General features: G+C 33.6%; 3 protein-coding genes across 3 annotated transcripts; all 3 read right to left on the bottom strand.

Annotated features, from left to right (window-relative positions):
* Positions 1-3,158: 3,158 nt before the first annotated feature.
* Positions 3,159-4,088, bottom strand: LOC106545703 (olfactory receptor 14A16-like). The gene has a single exon (XM_014062345.2). The coding sequence runs from the start codon at positions 4,086-4,088 to the stop codon at positions 3,159-3,161; it is 930 nt and encodes a 309-aa protein (XP_013917820.2).
* A 5,128-nt stretch (positions 4,089-9,216) lies between these two features.
* LOC106545704 (olfactory receptor 14C36-like) lies at positions 9,217-10,176 on the bottom strand. The gene has a single exon (XM_014062346.2). It carries the CDS (start codon positions 10,174-10,176, stop codon positions 9,217-9,219), a length of 960 nt encoding a protein of 319 aa, XP_013917821.2.
* A 5,898-nt stretch (positions 10,177-16,074) lies between these two features.
* Positions 16,075-17,022, bottom strand: LOC148046136 (olfactory receptor 14A16-like). The gene has a single exon (XM_087714539.1). It carries the CDS (start codon positions 17,020-17,022, stop codon positions 16,075-16,077), a length of 948 nt encoding a protein of 315 aa, XP_087570665.1.
* Positions 17,023-20,141: the final 3,119 nt, after the last annotated feature.

The following is a 20,141-nucleotide window of genomic DNA, read 5'->3' as shown; positions in this document are numbered from 1 at the left end:
TTATTTACATGATCACAAACATTTATGAATAAAACCCACCAAAGAGCCGTGCAGTTCTCATATACTATGTATTGCTGTTGTTAGTTGTAAAGTTATGTCCGACCTATCACGACTCCATGGATAATGTTCTTCCCGGCCTTACTGTCCTCTAGCATCCTCCAGAGTCCATTTAAGCTCATGCCAACTGCCTCAGTGACTCCATCTATGGCATTATATGGCAATATTATGAATTGGAACAGGGCAATTATGATATGAAACCCAGTTTTGTCTTTAAGGCATCAGGCTAGTCCAGCTTTAGCCTTGAAAGCCAGCTGGATGACCTTGGGCAGTTACTCTCAGCCCAACTCACCTCACAGGGTTTTTGTTGTAGGGAAAATAGGAGGAGGAAGATGTTATTTGCAAAAGTAATAAAAGTGTGAAACAAACAAACAAGAAAGTTTATGTGGGTGCATAAATATCGGTTGTGCAATGTATTTGTAAATGATGAAGGTTGCGGAAGTATTGTTTGTCTGTATGTCAATAAGTGGCACAGAAAGGGTCCTATTCATCATCACATCCCATTGAAAGGTTACCAGTGGCTTTAGAAGAATGCATCACTCCATCTCAAAATTCTGGGAAAAATTGAGCTACTCTGCTTCAGCAATGTAAATCAAAGCATCAAAGTAGAACCATTTCACTTCATTCAAATGAACATATTGATATACAGACAAGTCAATGGGATACAATTGAAAGTATCAATGTAGTAGTATTTAAGGTGGCCTACTCTTTAGATAAAGATGAACATGAAGAATTAACCGCAGACTTATTTGTCATACTGGTGCAACTTTTAATAAAAGCACTCCAATTTATTCATGTCTTGACTCTTCATGGGTTACATCTGAAATAGTGTTTTGAGATGAAGAGGACAAAATGCTAACGTGGAATCAAAACAAGCAGAAATTTCTACTCATTCAGAAAACATTTTCAATTGAGAATGGAATGACATTCCCATAAAATACAGGACCATAAAATGGAGGCTGTTGTGAACTCTCAACAATTTTGGATTTTCAAGTGGTGGCAACAGCTAGGGGGCCTTCCCTCACTTTGGCTGGTGAAACTTTTGTGATCATACTTTGAGTTTGAGAGATAGAGAACAGTTTTTATGCCTTTATCCATGTTTTGGAACACTATTCAGCAACTTTAACTTATACAAAATGTAACCACTCATCTGTTGGAAGATAATGGCAACTACACTCAATAATTCTCTAGACCAGCAGTATGCTTCCAAGTATGAATTTAGCCTATAAGCTCTCAAAAGTTTGGCTTCTATATATTTTCAGAATTGCCTCTTCCACTAAAATGTATAAATGAAAACTTGAGATGAAGGAAACATATTACCTTATAAGTAGATTTTTTTAAAAAAACCTTTTACTATCTTAAATTTTTAAAGTGGAATATATTTATTGTTTAAAATAATTATTATTCAAAGATAATTATTATTAAAAATAATTATTATTAAAAATAAGTATTATTCAAAAATAATTATTTTTGAAAGAAAAGAAAGATGATTTGTGCACTGAGCAGGCAGTTGAACTAGAAGACCCCTGAGAACCCTTCCAACCCTAATATTTTATGAAAAGAGAACAAAGAGTAATAAATTAGACTAATCAATTTCAATAATATTTCATGAAATTGTTGGTGAAGTAACGGAAAAATTAAAAGAAAATATAGACAACTGGAAGAAACCTCACTCTTTTGTCACTTTGTACATTACAATTACATTAACACAAATCTAAAAAGAGTTTCATAATAGTTTAGCAGTTTTAAAACTAACAGGGGAAACTAACGTGCTTTAACAAATGTCTATGTGTGCCACCTGTGGCCGGGAGAAACTTTTATTTATTTATCAAATGCGTTCATCAAATTATTTTCCATTTTTTTTATTTTTTAATATAACTTTACAGATATTATAGAAACAAAGTGTTGACTGGATCTTTCCTCAATAACATAATCCATTATACATCATAGCTTGGTTTTCACTTCCAACCAAGTTACTTTCTTTCATTATTTTCCATTTTAAACTCATTTTTCTTAAAATATAAACAATATCTTTAATTGCCCCTTCAAAAATTACACCAAATTATAATTTCATATTTCTCTATTAGTCTATTTTACTATAAATAATAAATATCCTCTAGTTACATTTTCATATAGGGAGCATTTATTTCAATTTTTTCTACAATTAACAATATACTATACTTTCTTTATTTCTTAATTAGTTGCATAACAATATTAATCATACAACTATTCCCTTTGATCTACTAATACAACTCTTTTTCTCCTTCTTCTTCTTTTATCAATTTTATCTTGGGCTATCACGAATTCCACTTTTTCTTCTTTTCCCCCTTTCTCCTAACTTCTTCTTTTCTGTTAAAATTAGTTAATCCTAAGGCATTAACTTAACTATGGTGAATAGGTAAGATCTTAGATAAGAAGGGAGAACCAAATTCAGATTGATTCTCATTTGTAGAAGCTCATTGGGTGATTTCAGATCAATCATTCTCTCTTACCAAATCTACTTGAAACCATTGTTATTATGAGAAAAACAGGTGGCAGAAATACCATGCATGGTACCTATCAGTTCCTGGTAGAAGGATGGGCTTTATGTTTAGTACTTAAATAATTGAAACACTTAAGAAACTATTAAATCTCTCAATAAAAGAAGTCACTCTCAATGAAATACATTAGTCATGAACATAAATAAACCTAACTGCAAATGTTACATCACGTCACAGTTGTAAATGTATTCTGCTTATAATTTTATAAGGAGATTATTGTTTGCAGTTCTGCTATGAAATGCTTTTTCTTTTCAGCATTTTTATTAGGGCCATTTGTAGGTCCTTGTTCTATAAGCTATAAATAATAGGATTCAAAATTATTGGCAGAGTTGTGTACAAAACAGCAGAAAACATGTCCACAGAAGGAGTAGAGAGTGTAAGCAGTAGCCATAAATAAGAAAAAAAAAAACCCAGTTAAATCTCTAAATATAAGAAGCTACCTTCAAATTAATATCAAGTTATTTCATTCAGATACATTAAATACAAATAAATTATAATTGCAATTGTTGAATCATAGTTGTACCAGTTATTTTTTGAAAGAGATCAGTGACTCCAAAAATGTTATGTAATTCTTATTTTTTTCACTATTTTCATGAGAGCTTTTTGTAGGTCCTTGTTTCTAAAGCTATAAATAATAGGATTCAAAACAGGTGGCAAAGCAGTGTATAAAACAGCAGAAATCAAGTCTACAGAAGGAGTAGAAAGTGATTTGGGTCTCATATGGGAAAATACAGCTGTGATGATAAATAAAGAAAAAACAGTTAGGTGGGGAGTGCAGGTCGAAAACACTTTATGCCTGCTTTTAACTGTTGGCATTTTCATCACTGCAAAGAAGATATAGGCATAGGAAGCAAATATGAATGCAAAAATAAATGAGTCCAAAATGAACCCAAGAACAAAGATCAACATTTGATTGATTTTTGTACATGTGCAAGAAATCTTTTGTAACTGAGGAATATCACAGAAATATTGGCCAATTGTGTTTGACAAACAAAAATTTAATCGAAAGGTCATACTGGTTTCTATTACTGCATGGATCAGATTGCATGTGAAGGAGATTGCTACCATTTGAACGCAGGCATTCCAGTTCATTATTAGCTTATATTGCAGAGGATGGCAGATGGCTACATAACGGTCATAAGCCATGATAGTTAACAGAGCAAGCTCACCACCAACAAACATGACCATTAAAAAGATCTGTGTGACACATCCAGCAAAGGGAATCCCTTTGTTGTTTGTCAATGAAACAGCTATGGATTTTGGAACTGTTGTGGAGATGGAACAAATATCTAAAAGGGAAAGATTGACCAAAAAGAAGTACATTGGACTATGAAGGTGGTGGTCAATAGCCACTGCTGATATAATGAGACAATTTCCCATTAAGGCTGTTATGTAAACAGTAAGAAACATCACAGAATGCAACATTTGCAAATCTGGGTCATCAGAAAATCCCATCAGAACAAACTCTGTCACTGTAGAGTAGTTGTTCATTTCGTTTGTTTGAATCCTGTGGAAAGTAGTTAAATAATTAATCAATTTGTGAAGAATATAAATTTCATAACACTTTCCATCCAATTTTCTAATTGCTCACCTAACTATGTTATGAGATTGGAATATCAACAGGGTAGGTCCCATAGCTAGCAAATTGTAATCAATTTTCCTAGAATTCATGATTTACTGTCAAAGATTGTTTAAAATAATATTCCTCCTATTGACACTTTTCCTTGTTAATAGAAAAAAAATGAAATATGTAATATGGATCAGTCTGGATCCAGGTTCATACAATCTTATAACTACCCATGAAAATAATTATATCTGATGGGCCCATGAGTCTAACAATAATTATACAGAGCCAAGGTAGTGCAGTGTTAGAGTTCAATACTGCAGGTTACTTCAGCTGACTTTTAGCTGCAGTTCAGCAGTTCAAATCTCACTGGCTCAAGGTTTATTCAGCCTTCCATCCTTCCGAGGTAGGTAAAATGAGAACCCAGATTTCTGTGGGCAATCTGTAAACCACTTAGAGAGGGCTGTAAAAGCACTATGAAGTGGTATATAAATCTAAGTGCTATTGCTACACAAATTATAATCTACCCTGTTAGAAAGAAAAACAAGTTATTATTTTAAGTAATCGAATGACCCCTCTGTTTTCTAAAATGCATATAACTGACTTTTTTTGGAGTAGGAAGGAATATTTCAAAATCATCATTTCCATTCTATTAGTCTTCCTATTCTGACCATCTCCTTCATATTTTATATTGCCAGAACTGACCTGTTTGTTTTGTGACAGTGTTTAAAGCAGGCTTCTCCAAAGTGGCCAATAGCGGTCCCCAGGTATCATTGGAGACTATTAATGAAAGTAGTATGTATTAAATTGTTTTTCTATGATAAAATTAAGGCATTTGATGAACAGTATGAAACTGCCGGAAAGGCCTGGTGAACAGAAGAGTTTGGTGATTCCTGATTTTAATGCTGTGTAAATGAACATTAGAAATTATCATTGTATTATGATTCCAGCATTGAGAAGTAGAATATGCTTAACGCTCCTTACACTTTTTATAACAATAGTTACAATTAGATATGGATCCAAACAACTTGAGATCAGGATATCCAAAAGATTAAATTTATTGCTGAAAGCATTTAAAGATAATCTATTGTGAGTACAGTATAAGTTACATGCAATTGCTCCAACTGAAATCTTGCTGTCCTCTGATACATGTAAGTGACGTACTGTTAAATCATAAGGACTCCTGTTGAAGTCTGTCTTTTTATGTGGACTTTCTCTGAACATTAGATGAATTATTTTTGCTTCCAAAGTTAGTTTCTCTATTACCTCTTTTTTCCTGGTATGTATGTATGTATGTATGTATGTATGTATGTATGTATGTATGTATGTATGTATGTATTAATTGATATGGTTTTGAAAATTTTGAAATAATATAAGAAGTATGAAATACATTAAATACTATTACTACTATTTAAAATAATAATATATATGATCCTTAATCTACCATTCAGACAGGTCTTGCAAATGTCTCCAGGGACAGATGTTGTTCACATTCCTATCATAACAGTTAAATATAAAATAATATAATCTAATAATGATAACAGTGTAGGTTTTCCCTATTCCAGTAAGAGAATAAATGTCTCATATTTTATTAATATTTAAATTTAGAACTGTTTCTCATTATATAGAATCTTAATAATTACATTAAACTGAACTAATTGAACCAAAATGTTATGAATGTTTAGAAACACTAGTCAAGGATTTAGAAAAACTAAAAAGATTGTGCTTACCTTGATTCCCTTTGAAAATGAGTGTGACATTCATCTTGGCTATAATCTTACTGGTGCACAGAAGAACTATTTTGTCACTGTTGTTTTCTATAATATTTCAGTGTCATTCCTTGGGGACCATAATAATTCCACAAAGAATCATTGTTGTTCACTCTGGTCTTGAGAATTGCATTGTGGAATCACACTTAATTTCTTAGGTGAACACATTAAACCATAAAGTAATATAAATGGCTGGTTTTTTTGAGCACCAGTTTGTGGTTTACTATATTACATTTACCCAGAGTTTCATTCTTTCTGCTCTCTAGCCTAAACAACCTCAGAGCATTTTATCAATAAAAAGTAAAGTCATCATACCTAGGTCTGCTCAGGGCAGAATTTACTAAAACATCCAGGGAATCTCTCACACTGTCACTGTGGTTGATAGAAAAAAAATGTGATTGAGCTGCAAAAATTAGAGCAACTAGATATCCACAAGGAGCAGACACTGACAAGCTGAAAACTGTGATGAAGGCAGGAATTCCTGCCAGTGGAAAATTTCCCATACCCAAGTTACAAACTTCCAAGGGATCCACTACAATTATTTTAGCACTGCTCTTTGTTCTTTTGGCCAACATCTATAGATCCATGATTTTCTTCCTATCCATCATCTCTCACCTGTTTTAGTACTTCAATTCTTATTTGTTTTTTGGCATGTCTCCCATACTACTCTCATGGGTCTTTGTTTTTATCTACATCTACATTTTTACTGTTTAGTCTGACTATTTCGCCCATCTCTATCATCTTATGCTGCCAACCTTCCAAAATATCTGCCCAAACCCCTGGCTCATTTTCAAAAATATCTTCCCATTCCATTTTTAAATCTCTTAAAATACTTTACCCTTGATTTGTTTCATCAGTCATTATAATCCTTATTGTCTTCTCCTTCTTGTCTTTTTGCTTTGTTTGCTGACTGTTCTGTCTATTTCTCCATTCTTTCTGTTGTCTCCTTCTTTTCCTAGACATTTTGGTCTTTATTTATTGTAAAATATTTTCTATTTTCCCATCTATGCTTTGCATTTATCTCCCTAAAATTCATTATCATAGTGTCCTTAATGCTTTTGAACATCAACACTATTTCTTGAGATTGTGACTCTCTGTGACCTGCAGGGCACCCCTCTTTTCTTTGCCACCACTACAGTGGCTTTAGCTCCTTTCGGAGCCCACTAATGGGGAGAATTCAATGGAGTCCCACTCCTTATGTCCAATCTTGCCACGATATCAGCAGAAAGTTCCCTGAAATATCATACTGTTGTGTCATCAATTGCCTTTCATCAAATCTCTGCAACTTATCTGCCTGGTCCCCATTTTGGACTCAGAACTCAGAACTTATACAAGTGTACTACTTCTATAAGTAATCATTTTCCTCTGAACAATGACCATTTTTTAAAGATAAAAGTAAAGGTTTAACCTGACCAGTCATGTTTGACTCTAGGGGTGGTTTTCATCTCTGTTTCTTAGCCGAGGGAATCAGTGCAGTCTGAAGACACTTCAATGGCCATGTTTCCACTGAAGAGGTGCCTATTTATCTCCTTGTATTTGCATTCTTTCAAACTACTAGGTTGGCAGGAACTGGGACTAGTAATAGGAATTCATCCGATCACACAGTACTTGGATCTTGAGGTAGATTGTAAACTGACAACTCAGAAACTTTTTTTTGATTCTTTTTTTATTATTATTATTTTGACAATTCAGAGACTTTAATCACTGAGCCATTGGATCCATTGTCTACTCAACCAATCAGTCTTCTGTTATGGGATATTGCTACATGTCTAAAAAGGTTCCTTCATTTTGAATGTTACAATTCTATTCAACATGTTAAATATATTGCATTGATTTCTCAGAAATAAATAAAGTTTAATCATTCTTGCAACTCAATCATTCTCTTTAAATCGGATCCCGATTGTAATATACAAAACCTTCCAAACACATAACAGCTATGATAACGCCAGAGCATGAGTGTTCCACTGAGACTCACAGTTGAAGTTTGCATATTATGTCAAGTCACAGATTCAGAACATGTTATTTTTGATCAAAATCAGAAGAGACTAGACAAATACAGAAAAGATTAGCCAAAGAAGGGTAAGAAAAAGTCAGACTCTTAAAGAAGCAGCAGCAGGAGTAAAGGGGCTGCTTGGAAATCAGGATATCATCCCCACTTTGTCTTTAATATTTTACTACACTGAAATCTCTCTTTCTCTCTCTCTCCCTCCCTCTCTCCCTCTGTCCCTACCTCCCTCCTTCCCTCCCTCCAATTTGGCACAAAATATTACCAAACAGAAAAAAGAAAAAAAGAGAGCATGTGTTATCACATCCAAAAACTATTCATGAATATAAAGTTAAAAGGTAATTCTCTGATAGTAATACTGAGCCTTCTTGTATATAACAACTGAAAACAAAAATTATTAAATTATGTAATTAATTGATGTAAAACTAGATATATTTTATTTTCCTTTATTTTTATATTAAGAATTGCTTATATGTTATAGTTTTTCTTTACTCGCCATAAAGTTAATTACCTCAAATGATAATAACTAGATAACATTTGGTCAATGTATGTGGTTGCAAGTGCTTTTTTATTGGAAAAAAAATCCAAAATATTGTGTTATGTTTAATTTGATTAAAATAAAAAAAGAACTTTCAAATGTGTCAAAAACTTTTCTTTAAAAATATATTTATGAGTTGCAAGCTATTCAGACTAAATGTACCAAAATCATATTATTGCCTAGAATTATATTCAGAAACAAAATTTATCAATGGGCAAACAAAACAATTAACTTGATCTGGCCTTCAGCATTTAAATCTAAGAAAGTAGTAAATGAGAAGAAAATTGACAGAAAAAAGAGAATTTTTGTCATGTAATTCATCTAGAATAATTTTCTTAAAAGACACTATTTAAAATAGTGACCAATAATTATATTTAACTTGGAAAAAGAGTTCTACATAATTAAATCCTTTTTATCTTGATATGAAATCTATTAATGCAAATAATACTTGATTCATTAAGTCCTACCACATTTATTTGAAATATTTAAATCTACCCAATTCCAAAATGACTCAGAATGGCTTACATTACAAAAGAACAATAAATCAGTGAAGAAAAACAAAAGTACATTATCAGACAAAAAAACCTTCCATGTCATATACAAAATATTTCTAATAAGAGCTCTATATTCACTCTACTACAAAGCTGGAAAAATTGTCAGATGATTAAGGTCTTCCAGGAGATAATAAGGAAGGGAGCCACTTGGATTGCAGGGCAAGATAATCCAGAGGGTATGTTTAATCTTTATAAAAAATTGATACTTTGCCAACAATTCATACAGTGTATGACATTTTGCAGTAGTTTCAAAACAGCATTTTGGATGTCTTTATTTCTGAGGCTATAAATAATGGGATTCAAAATTGGTGGCAAAATGGTATAAAAAATAGCAGAAAGCAAATCCACTGTAGAAGACGAAAGTGATTTCGGCCTCATGTATGAAAACACAGCTGTGACTATGAATACAGAAAAAACAGTCAGGTGAGGAGTGCAAGTTGAAAAAACTTTATGTCGGCTTTGGACCAATGGCATTTTAATTATGGTGGAGAAGATGTAACCATAAGAAGCAAAGATGAGTGCAAAACAAAAAGAGTCAAAAAAGAACCCAAGTACAAGTATCAGAATTTGATTGACTTCTATATCAGTGCAAGAAATCTTTTGTAACTGAGGAATGTCACAGAAATATTGGCCAATCATATTAGAGTCACAGAAATTTAATCTAAAGGTGATCCCTGTTTCCAGCACTGCATGGATCAGGTTGCAAATCCAGTTGGCAACTGCCATTTGAATGCAGGCATTCCAGTTCATGATTATCTTATACTGCAGAGGGTTACAGATGGCCACGTAACGATCATAAGCCATAGTAGTTAACAAAGTCAGCTCACTACCAACAAATGTAACCATGAAAAAGACCTGTGTGACACATCCACCAAAAGAAATTTCTTTGTTGTTTGTCAGAGATATAACTATCGATTTGGGAACTGTGGTACAGATAGAACAAATATCTACCAAGGAAAGGTTTGCCAAAAAGAAATACATTGGACTGTGGAGATGATGATCAAATGCTACTGCCATTATAATGAAACAATTCCCCATTAAAGTGATTAAGTAAACAAAGAGAAATACCACAGCATGTAAAATTTGCAAATTCCAGTCATCTGAAAATCCCATGAGAACAAAATATCTCACGGAAGTGTGGTTAGTCATCCCACTTGTTTAATCCTACAAAAAAAAGTTACAAGGACATGAAAGATGAGGAATACACTTTTAGCAATATCCTTCCATCCCCTTGCAAGATTCTATATTACAAATATCCCACTCACACTTTCAAAGGCTCAGATATAAACAGTTGCCATACTCTAAGCTAACAACTTTTTTTCAGTATTATTCACATACAAAATAGGAATTCTGCGCAATGAGATATGGTAACTTAATCAGATAATATAAAATTGAATGTATGGCATTTGAAAATCAAGCTTCCAAAATGTTGGTATTCTTATATGTAACAAAAAAAAAAACAACAACCCACTTACGTTTTCTTCTTACTATCTGAAAAGTAAGCACCACATTTAAAGAATGGTATACTGGATTTCATATCACATTGATTGCAGTTCAATCTCTTCAGATAAATTTACTTACTTACTTACTTATTTGTTTATCAAAATCTTCCTTGGAATCAGATGGGAATCTTTTCTCTTCAAAAATTAGCTACTTGAATGAAACTTTTAATGAAATAGATAAAAATCATCCTTATATTTTGTAGTATTTAAATAAAACTCATCATCATTTTACAATGCGAAACAAATCTTCACTTACAAAAGAGCAAGTGAGTTTCCTATCTTTACCATTACAATTTTTCTCTCTAGAAAACCTTTTAATTTTAAAATATAGTCATTTTAAGTAAAAACAGCAATTTCAAAAACAAGACTTATCACAATGCCCTACTTCCTTTAGAACTGATTCATTTCTTCAGCATCCTAGCAACTCTTACTTTTTCTTCAAAAGAAATGATGTTTTGTACTCACTTAAATTTTCTTTAGAAGTCAGTGCATTGCTGTGATTAACTATGACCCTTATTAAAGCAAATAGCATTTTTTAAAAAATAATAATTGTTATCTGTGATTCTTCAAGGAATTACTCCTTGGAGGCGGTGTTTGTTTCACAACATTATCAAGAGTTTTACTAACAAGTATGCAATTTAGTTAATCATCTTTTTAAACACTTCCTTCTCTGATGTTTTTAATCTTCTCTAATTTTTAATCTTCAAATGGAATCCAAATTGGCAGAAGAATGCATGTTAGAATTCGCTTAAATACCTATAAAGTGATATAGAAAGTGTTTGTGTGTTTGTGTGTGTGTGTGTGTGTGTACACAGTAAAACTTCTGATCTTGAATGCTTCTGACCAAGACCAAATCAGGGTTTTTCGTAAGCACCAAATTTTCTGTTGTTTGTTTACAAATCAAGTTGCAACCAAAGTTATGGAACAAATTATAGTCATGACCAGAAGTTCCACCTTATATGTATTAATAAATAAGTACATTTTTATCATTCAATCATTGTTGTTACAACTTGCATATGTAATAGCCTGCTTAACATGAACAATTGAGGGAGAAAGTAAAATAGTATATACAAAGACAAAGTCATTATTTCCATCCTTGAGTCTTGGAAATCAGCTTTGTTTTCTGTACATGATCACAAGCATTTATGAGAGGTGACTAAAACTCATCAAAGAGCCTCACAGTTCTCCAGTACCATATATTGGAATTGGGCAATTATAGTACACCAACTTTAAATTTCCATATGGGGTATGTAAATATCAGTTGTGAAATGTATTTATAGATTAGGGAAATTGGGGAAGTACATCACTATCTCAAAATTACAGGCTTTTATCTGACATTTTTGTTGAAAATGAGTTAAGAGTCTATATACCATGACTTAATTTTAATTTTTTAACAAGTTATTTCATAAAATTTCTAAATAAATTCACCACAAATAGAAAAATTACAAAGTTCTATCTACACTATCATACAAAAACTCAGAACTATAGGATTCTATTTGCAGCAGCTAATTGTCGCGCTTGGCTGCTCCCATGTGATGGAGCCAAGATGGGGCCTGCAGCACCTAGCATTGCCTCCATTTCTGGACACTTGAATCAGAGGTGGTATTCAGCAGATTCTGACTAGTTCTGAAGAATTGGTAATGAAAATTTTGAGTAGTTCAAAGAACCAGTAAATACCACCTCTGACTGGCCCCTCCCCCATCTATTCTCTGCCTCCCGAGTCCCAGCTAATTGGGAGGGAATGGGGATTTTTCAGTATCCTTTCCCTGCAGTTGGGAACGAATGGAGATTTTTACAGTATACTTCCTCTGCTACACCCACCAAGCCACACCCACCAAGCCACGCCCACAGAACCAGTAGTAATTTGAATCCCACCACTGATGTGAATATCGAAACAATGTCTCTTTTCCACGATACGAAAGCAACTTCAGACTTATATGAACTGAATGGAACCAAATATGTTCCAAAAACTGAAGATGACCAATTGGATATGGAACTTTTAATTGAAAACAAGAGAATATTCTGTGCCTTAAGGCTATACCATTCACTAATGCTATTACAATGCAGGCCCAGAACTCTGCATTTTGATCCTAGTAATAATTGTGGCTATGAGTCACACTTGAATATACATATTTCAGGGCACTGCAGTTAGAGCTGTGTAATCTATGCTACAGTATCACAACTAAAATTCACCGAGATCTATTCAACAGTAAGGTTCAAGACAACCTTCACTGCTTTTGAAAAGAAGATGAGGAGTGTTCATGGGAAACATGCTTCTACAACACTGTCTGCTACATCTATTATATTGCCTGCACCTAAGACAGAGTTACAGGTACACACACTATCCAAAGCAAAACAATATAACATAGAAAGTACGCTCAAATGGATGCCTGAAGTCAATAATGACTGTTACTGCACCATTTTGAAGAAACTGTTATGCAAATTAAAGGGATTAAATAGTAATTCTCAGTATTAAGACATTCATTTACATTCTTACATTTAATGCTAAACCATTAAATAGTAATTTGTAAGCATTTTATGGTCACAAAAAAAATCAAGTTCATATCAAGTTGAATTCGGTGTTTTTTTCCAAAAAATATTAACCTTTTAATATTTATTAAATATAAATATTTAATAATATTAATAATATTTATATTTAAATATATTATTTATAATAATAAATAAATAATTTATTATTATAAATAAATTATAATTCTCATTGTTATGGTGTAACTTAGTGTGACAAGGTTCTATCTGATATTTGGAGCCTCCAGTATGACCCCAAGATTAGTCACCATCGGCCTCATTTTTTTTTCTTGCATGCACTATTTGTTGGCAGGCTCACATACCAATTTTTTCCCTTCTACATACAATAGGGTAACCAGTAAAAATTTTCAAATGTTTAAGGCTCATTTCCCACAAAATGGCCACGACACACATAGAGCCCTGTAATTCTGAGGTAGCAAAATATGTCTGCATGTGAATAATAGGCAAGCAAGAAATACCCTCACTTGGGCATTTCTCATCTTCAAGTCTCACCCGAGTGTTATCAATATTTCCAAAACTAATGCATCATTCCATCTGAGAATTCTGGAAAACATTGAGCTTCTCTGCTTCAACACCTTAAATCAAAGAATCAAGGTGGGGCCATTTTGATTCAATAAAATGCAAATCTGTTGGAGATGATTGAAATCTGTGATGGAAATTCACATATTATAGTAGTATTTGATGTGGCCTTTCCCCTGCTAGATAGGGGTGCACAGGAAGATCTGACAGAAGATTGATATGGCATAGTAATACAACTGTTACTAAATCTATTCCAATGTATTATTTTATTTATTTAATAATTTTATTTGCAGCCCATCTTGCTGACATGTGACTTCAAATCTGATAAAAACAATATAAAAGCTTTAAATAATAAGACAATAGAATAAAAATAACAAGAAAAGAGCTAAGATAGTGGAGAGTATGCAATAGAGTGCAGGTGAGATATTCTAATCCAGTAACCACCTCCATTATGGCATCCCCTGTCTGGGTTCCAGGTCAATCAGCAAGTTTTAAGATAGTAAGGAAGGCCATAAGGTTGAAGGCAGAAGTCACCTTGCAAGGTATGATAGAATAGAATAGAATTCTTTATTGACCAAGTGTGATTGGACACACAATGAATTTGTCTTCGGTGCATGTGCTCTCAGTGTACATAAGGAGAATAAAATACATTCATCAAGAATAAAAAGATACAACACTTAGTGATAATTAAAGTTACTAATAAGCCATCAAATCGTACTAGGAAACAAATAAAAACAATTTAAATTGAAAGATACAAGCAACATGATTATAGTCATAAGTGGGGAGAGATAGTTACTAGGCAGGAAAAGAAGAAAAATAGTAATATTCTTAGTAAATTATTGACAGAGTTGTGGGAATTAGCTGTTAAGCTGATTGATGGCATTTGGGGAAAAAACTGTCCTTGTGTCTAGTTATTCTGGTGTGCAGTGCCCAGGACAGACACCACAGCAGAAAACATTCATCTCCTAGACCACAACAGCTGAAATTCCTTGACCAATGGGGGTCTGCAACTTACTTTTTCTGCTGGCACAAGAGGAGTTATCCTCAGATAGCTATGAACCATGCAATAAAGAAGTCTATATGTAATAACTAATAGCTTGAATTGGACCCAGAAGCAAACTGACAGTTAATATTACTCACATAACAAAGATGTTATATGGGCTATCATAGTATTTTTCACACAGTCACATTTTGAGCCAGAAGTTGCTTATGAATGCTTTTTAAGGGGAACTTGATATAGAGTGCTTTGCATAGTACAGGGAAAAGTTGACCAGGGCCTGAGTGATTGAGGCAAAAACTGCTGAGCCATGAAAAAGAACTGCCTGTCTGGGGCATGCTATCTCATCCTCCAGCAGTAACAGCACCCCTGGAATAGAAATATAAAGTTAGGTATCATCAGCATACTGATGATATCAACCCATGATGGCAGATGATTTCACTTAACAGATCCATGTAGATGTTAAAAAGGAATGGGGAGTGAACTTAGCTCTGTGACATGCCACAAAGGAGCATTTGTGGGCTGGACTTTTAACCCTATCAATACCAGTTGGGACTGGCCATTGAGAAAGGGGCCAAATCAGCACAAAACTGTGCTGTCCAGACCTAGTTCCCATAGTTACCCAAAAGGATACGATGATTGATGATACTGAAGCCATTGAGAGGTCAAGGAGAGCAAGAATGGATGTACTACCTCATCCTAGTCATGCCACAGATCATTGACAAACATGACTAATGTCTCTGTCTCACATCCAGGCTGCAAAAGGGGTCCAGTTTCATGGAAGACCCTCTGAAGCTGCCATTCAATAAACTTTTTTACTACCTTTCCTAAAGAAGGAGATGGAAAATGGACAAAGTTGTCCAGGTTGGTGGACAAGTCAGGATTTTTGTACCTAACAGCTTTCTTAAAAGATTCTGGAAACATAACTTCATGCAGTGAGAAAGTTATCACTGCCTGGTAGTCACCATCTTGAAGGCTAACTTGATAAAGACTGTTATCCAGGCAACTCTAAAGTATGTGTTCCACAAATTGATTTGATTGTCTGTCAGAAATTCTCCAAATTCCTCCACATAGCACTGAAAATGATTTGTGAATCAGATGTTGCAAAGTGAAACACTGATCTGTACTACTATGTTACTTTCAAAAACCTGCTTCCTCTTCTACTACAAACTGCCTAATATCCACCCAATTAACCAGTCTCTTTCAAAGATACCTTGTAGATAGCTTACACCCCATGTCAATGAGATTTATGGGTTGAAAGTTAGAGGGTTTGTACCATATCCTTTTTTAAATATTGGGATTATTAATTCATCCTGTGGCATTGATAAAAGTAAACAAGGATGTAAAAATAGGCACACAGTACTCAGTAAATCAAGGGTCTCATTCATTAAGCTGATCAATAAATACAAAAAATGAATACAAAGAAACTGCAAATGCTAAATCACATCAAAGTTGTACCACAATTAGCATTTTTAAAAGAATTTAATTTTTGTAATGGTGCAATAAATTCATTATTTTATTCAGTATTTTCTTGAGAGCCTTTTGTAGGTCCTTGTTCCTAAAGCTATAAATGATAGGATTCAAAACTGGTGGCAAAGTTGTGTACAAAACAGCAGAAAGCAAGTCCACAGAAGGAGAAGAGAGTGATTTGGGCCTCATAAAGGAAAATACAGCGGTGGTGATAAATAGAAAAAAAACAGTTAAGTGGGGAATGCATGTAGAAAAAACTTTATACCTGCTTTGAACTGATGGAATTTTCATCACAGACAAAAATATGTAAATATAAGAAGCCAAGATGAATGTAAAAATAAAGGAAGCCAAAAAGAACCCAAGAACAACTATCAAGATTTGGTTTATTTTTGTATCTGTGCAAGAAATCTTTTGTAATTGAGGAATGTCACAGAAATACTGGCCAATCATGTTTGACATACAAAAGTTTAATCTAAAAGTCATACTGGTTTGTAAGAGCCCATTGATCAGATTACATGTGAAGGAGATTGCTACCATTTGAATGCAGGTGTTCAAATTCATGATCAGCCTATATTGCAGAGGATGGCAGATGGCTATGTAACGGTCATAAGCCATGATGGTTAACAGAGCAAGCTCACCACCAACAAACATGACCATTAAAAAGATCTGTGTGACACATCCAGCAAAGGGAATCCCTTTGTTGTTTGTCAATGAAACAGCTATGGATTTTGGAACTGTTGTGGAGATGGAACAAATATCTAAAAGGGAAAGGTTGACCAAAAAGAAGTACATTGGGGTATGAAGGTGGTGGTCAGTTGCCATTGCTGCTATAATGAGACAATTCCCTGTTAAAGCTGTTACATAAACAATAAGAAACATCACAGAATGCAACATTTTCAAATCTGGGTCATCAGAAAATCCCATCAGAACAAACTCTCTCACTGTAGACTGGTTGGCCATTTCGTCTATTTGAATCCTGTAGAAAGTAGTTAAATGATTAATCAATTTGTGAAGAATATAAATTACATAATATTTTCCCTAGCTGTTTATAAATTCCTCATATTATAATGTCAACAGTTTGTGTCCAATAGCTAGCAAATTCTAATGAACTTGCATAAAATTCACTGATATACTGTAATAGATTAAAATTAACTCATCTCACTTACAATATTCCTAATTGTAAGTGGGGAAAAGTCATATATTGAAATATATAATCTGCATCTTTTTGGCTCCTGACTCATCAACCTTGGAACGAACACATACACACACACACACACACACACACACAGAGAGAGAGAGAGAGAGAGAGAGAGAGAGAGAGAGAGAGAGAGAGAGAGAGAGAGAGAGAGAGAGAGAGAGAGAATAAAATGGTTCTATCAATTACAATCCAATGTGCTGGAAACAGTAGAAATTATTTTAAGTACTGAGATGGCAGATCTGTTTCCTAAAGTACATGTAAGTAATTTTATCTATGGCCAGGAAGGAAAGTTTTAATTAATCACTCACAGCCTTTTATACTTCCAATTTTAACCATCTCCTTCATATATGATATTTCCACAAATGAGTTGATACAGGTTTCTCAAAATTGTCAATATCAATATCTAAATATTAATAGGTAATATTATTTAAAGTACTCTTGATTGCTTTAAAATAATAAATGATTGAGATAAATGAGCAACCTGAAATTTCAAGAAAGGGTCAATGAATTGAATGATTTAATAACTTCTATTTTAAGATAATATGAATGAAAGTTATAAAATTCTGTTTTTTTTAATAATTCCAGCATAGCAATCATGATAGAGAGGCATAATCATCAGAGAAATTGCTTGATCTCCTCCGCCTTAGAGTCTTTAGGATTGTAAACTATTAACTGATTACAGTTAAATATTTGTCTACACAATGTGGGATGAAGCTTTCTGAAAGATTTCACTAATTGCTGAAATAATCTATGGAGATTGTAAACACAGTAAGATACCCTTCTTGCAATTGCTCAATCTGAAAGCTTCTCTCCCCTGAAATATATTAAATCCATAGTGCTAAACCTTAAGGAGCCCTGTTGAAGGCTTGTCACTTTACTTGGGCTTACTCTGAACATTGGACGAATTGTTTTTGCTTCTGAAGTCATTTTTCTACTATCTCTTTTTCCCCTATGTGAGGTGGGTAGGTAGGTAGGTAGGTACTCCCTACCTACCTACCCACCTCACATAGGGGAAAAAGAGATAGTAGAAAAATGGATAAAGGTGTTTTTTTGTGGTATTATCTTATAAGAAGAAGTGTTAAATATTGGTATTTAACACTTTAATTGCACTTATTACCAATGCTAATACTAAAAATAGAATGTATTTGGCCTTTATTCTACCATTATAATTCTCTGTATAAGACAATACAGATAGCAGTTGCCCACTTCCTATCATGCAGCACTATTTCAATATATAACAATATAAATATAATAACACCAACATATTGAAGCTTCCTCCTATTCTAAGGAGGCAATACATGACTTACAAAGTATTCATAATTAAAACATAGGTTTTTTACACTTACTTGTTATATAGACTGCAAAAAAAAAATTACATTCAGCTCAATGTTATTCTTAGAACCAAAAGCTGAAACCCTTTAAATACAGTGGTCATTTTTGGTTACAAACTAAAATAGTTGCATTTACTTTTGTTCTCCTGGAAGATTAATGAACCATTCTTTTTTACTGTGATCTTATAGAAACAGCCAAAAATATTTCATCGTTATTTTCTGCAGTACTCTGAAGAGTCATTCCTTAAGGGCCATCACAATTACATGAAGAAGCAGTTATTTCTACTGGTCTTAGGAGTTGTATTATGAAATCCTACCTGCTTTCTCAGTTGCACAATACAGTTATTGATACAAGGTAATTGTGATCAATCTGAGAAAATTAGAGCAACTATATCTTAGCAAGGAGGTAGACATTGATGAGCTGAAAACTGTGATAAGAACAGGAATTTCTGTCAGTGGGAAATTACCTTTGCCCAAGCCACAAACCTCAGGAGGAAGCCCTACAATAATTATTTCAGTTTTGGTGAGGAGACCTATGATCCTTTAGTCTTTTACCCAATACAAATAAATCACATATTCAAGGGCAGAAATTACTCATTTGGAATAGACTTCAAGTATTCATTCATGTACATAGAGGCTTCTGATTTAAATATCTCAAAGGACTTACTATAGTAACTTGAACAACACTTGTGGCTATAAAATTAATTAATTAATTAAAAATCAATCAATTAATTAAAGTAACAAAATATTCTGTGTGCATGTGAACTTAATTTATAAATATGCCCCTTCCCCTAAAAATATTATTTATAAAGTGTTTTTCACATATTGTAAATAGACCAATAAGCCAAAGGATAACTGTGGTACATATCCTTGGAGAGATGATGGCAGGTTTCAATTCAAATGGACTATTTCTTATTTCTGTTCCTTAAAGAAAACATTGAAGCCAGGTACTTTTCCTTTACTTCCAGAAATTTGAAACAAGATTTTAATTCCACGCTGTATACATTATTTCAGTTAATGATGTAAGCAGAAAAGCATGTTACCACTTATTCCCATTTTTTTCCTTAATGGGAACTACAAATACAGTTGAATAAAATTTCAAATTGACTGACGTCTATTTTGTGCCCTTTTCTTTCAAAGTCTCCTATGGGAGGAGGAGACTAAACTTCCAGAACAGAAACAAAAAACTAAATTCATATTTCCTTAAATACAGCTGTCTATTTGTTTATTTATTTACCATATTTTTCGGAGTACAAGATGCACCAGAGTATAAGACACACCAAGTTTTGAAGAGGCAACTTAAAAAAAAAGTTTTTGCACTCTGCAAACCTCCCCAAAACAGCAAGTTTTTCACGAAAACAGGCCCATTTTTTCCCAAAAAAAGGCATGAATAGCCTTTAGGGGGCTTGCAGAGTGCTCCTGGGGGTGCCCCCCCCATAAAAATGAACAACAAATGGGCCATTTTTCACAAAAATGGGTCCATTTTTTGTCAAAAATTGCATGCATAGCCTTTAGGAGGCTTATAAAGTACTCCTGGGGGTTGGGGGGCA

Source organism: Thamnophis sirtalis, unplaced genomic scaffold (assembly GCF_051295495.1).
Source record: "Thamnophis sirtalis isolate CommonGarterSnake01/CBP01778 unplaced genomic scaffold, rThaSir2_p1.2 scaffold_4, whole genome shotgun sequence".
NCBI lineage: Eukaryota > Metazoa > Chordata > Lepidosauria > Squamata > Natricidae > Thamnophis > Thamnophis sirtalis.
This window is presented reverse-complemented; position numbering and strand designations above follow the sequence as displayed.

Bases quoted from the DNA above. Each gene is read 5' to 3' on its own strand.
- LOC148046136 (XM_087714539.1), bottom strand. From the start codon at position 17,022: ATGGCCAACCAGTCTACAGTGAGAGAGTTTGTTCTGATGGGATTTTCT.
- LOC106545703 (XM_014062345.2), bottom strand. From the start codon at position 4,088: ATGAACAACTACTCTACAGTGACAGAGTTTGTTCTGATGGGATTTTCT.
- LOC106545704 (XM_014062346.2), bottom strand. From the start codon at position 10,176: ATGACTAACCACACTTCCGTGAGATATTTTGTTCTCATGGGATTTTCA.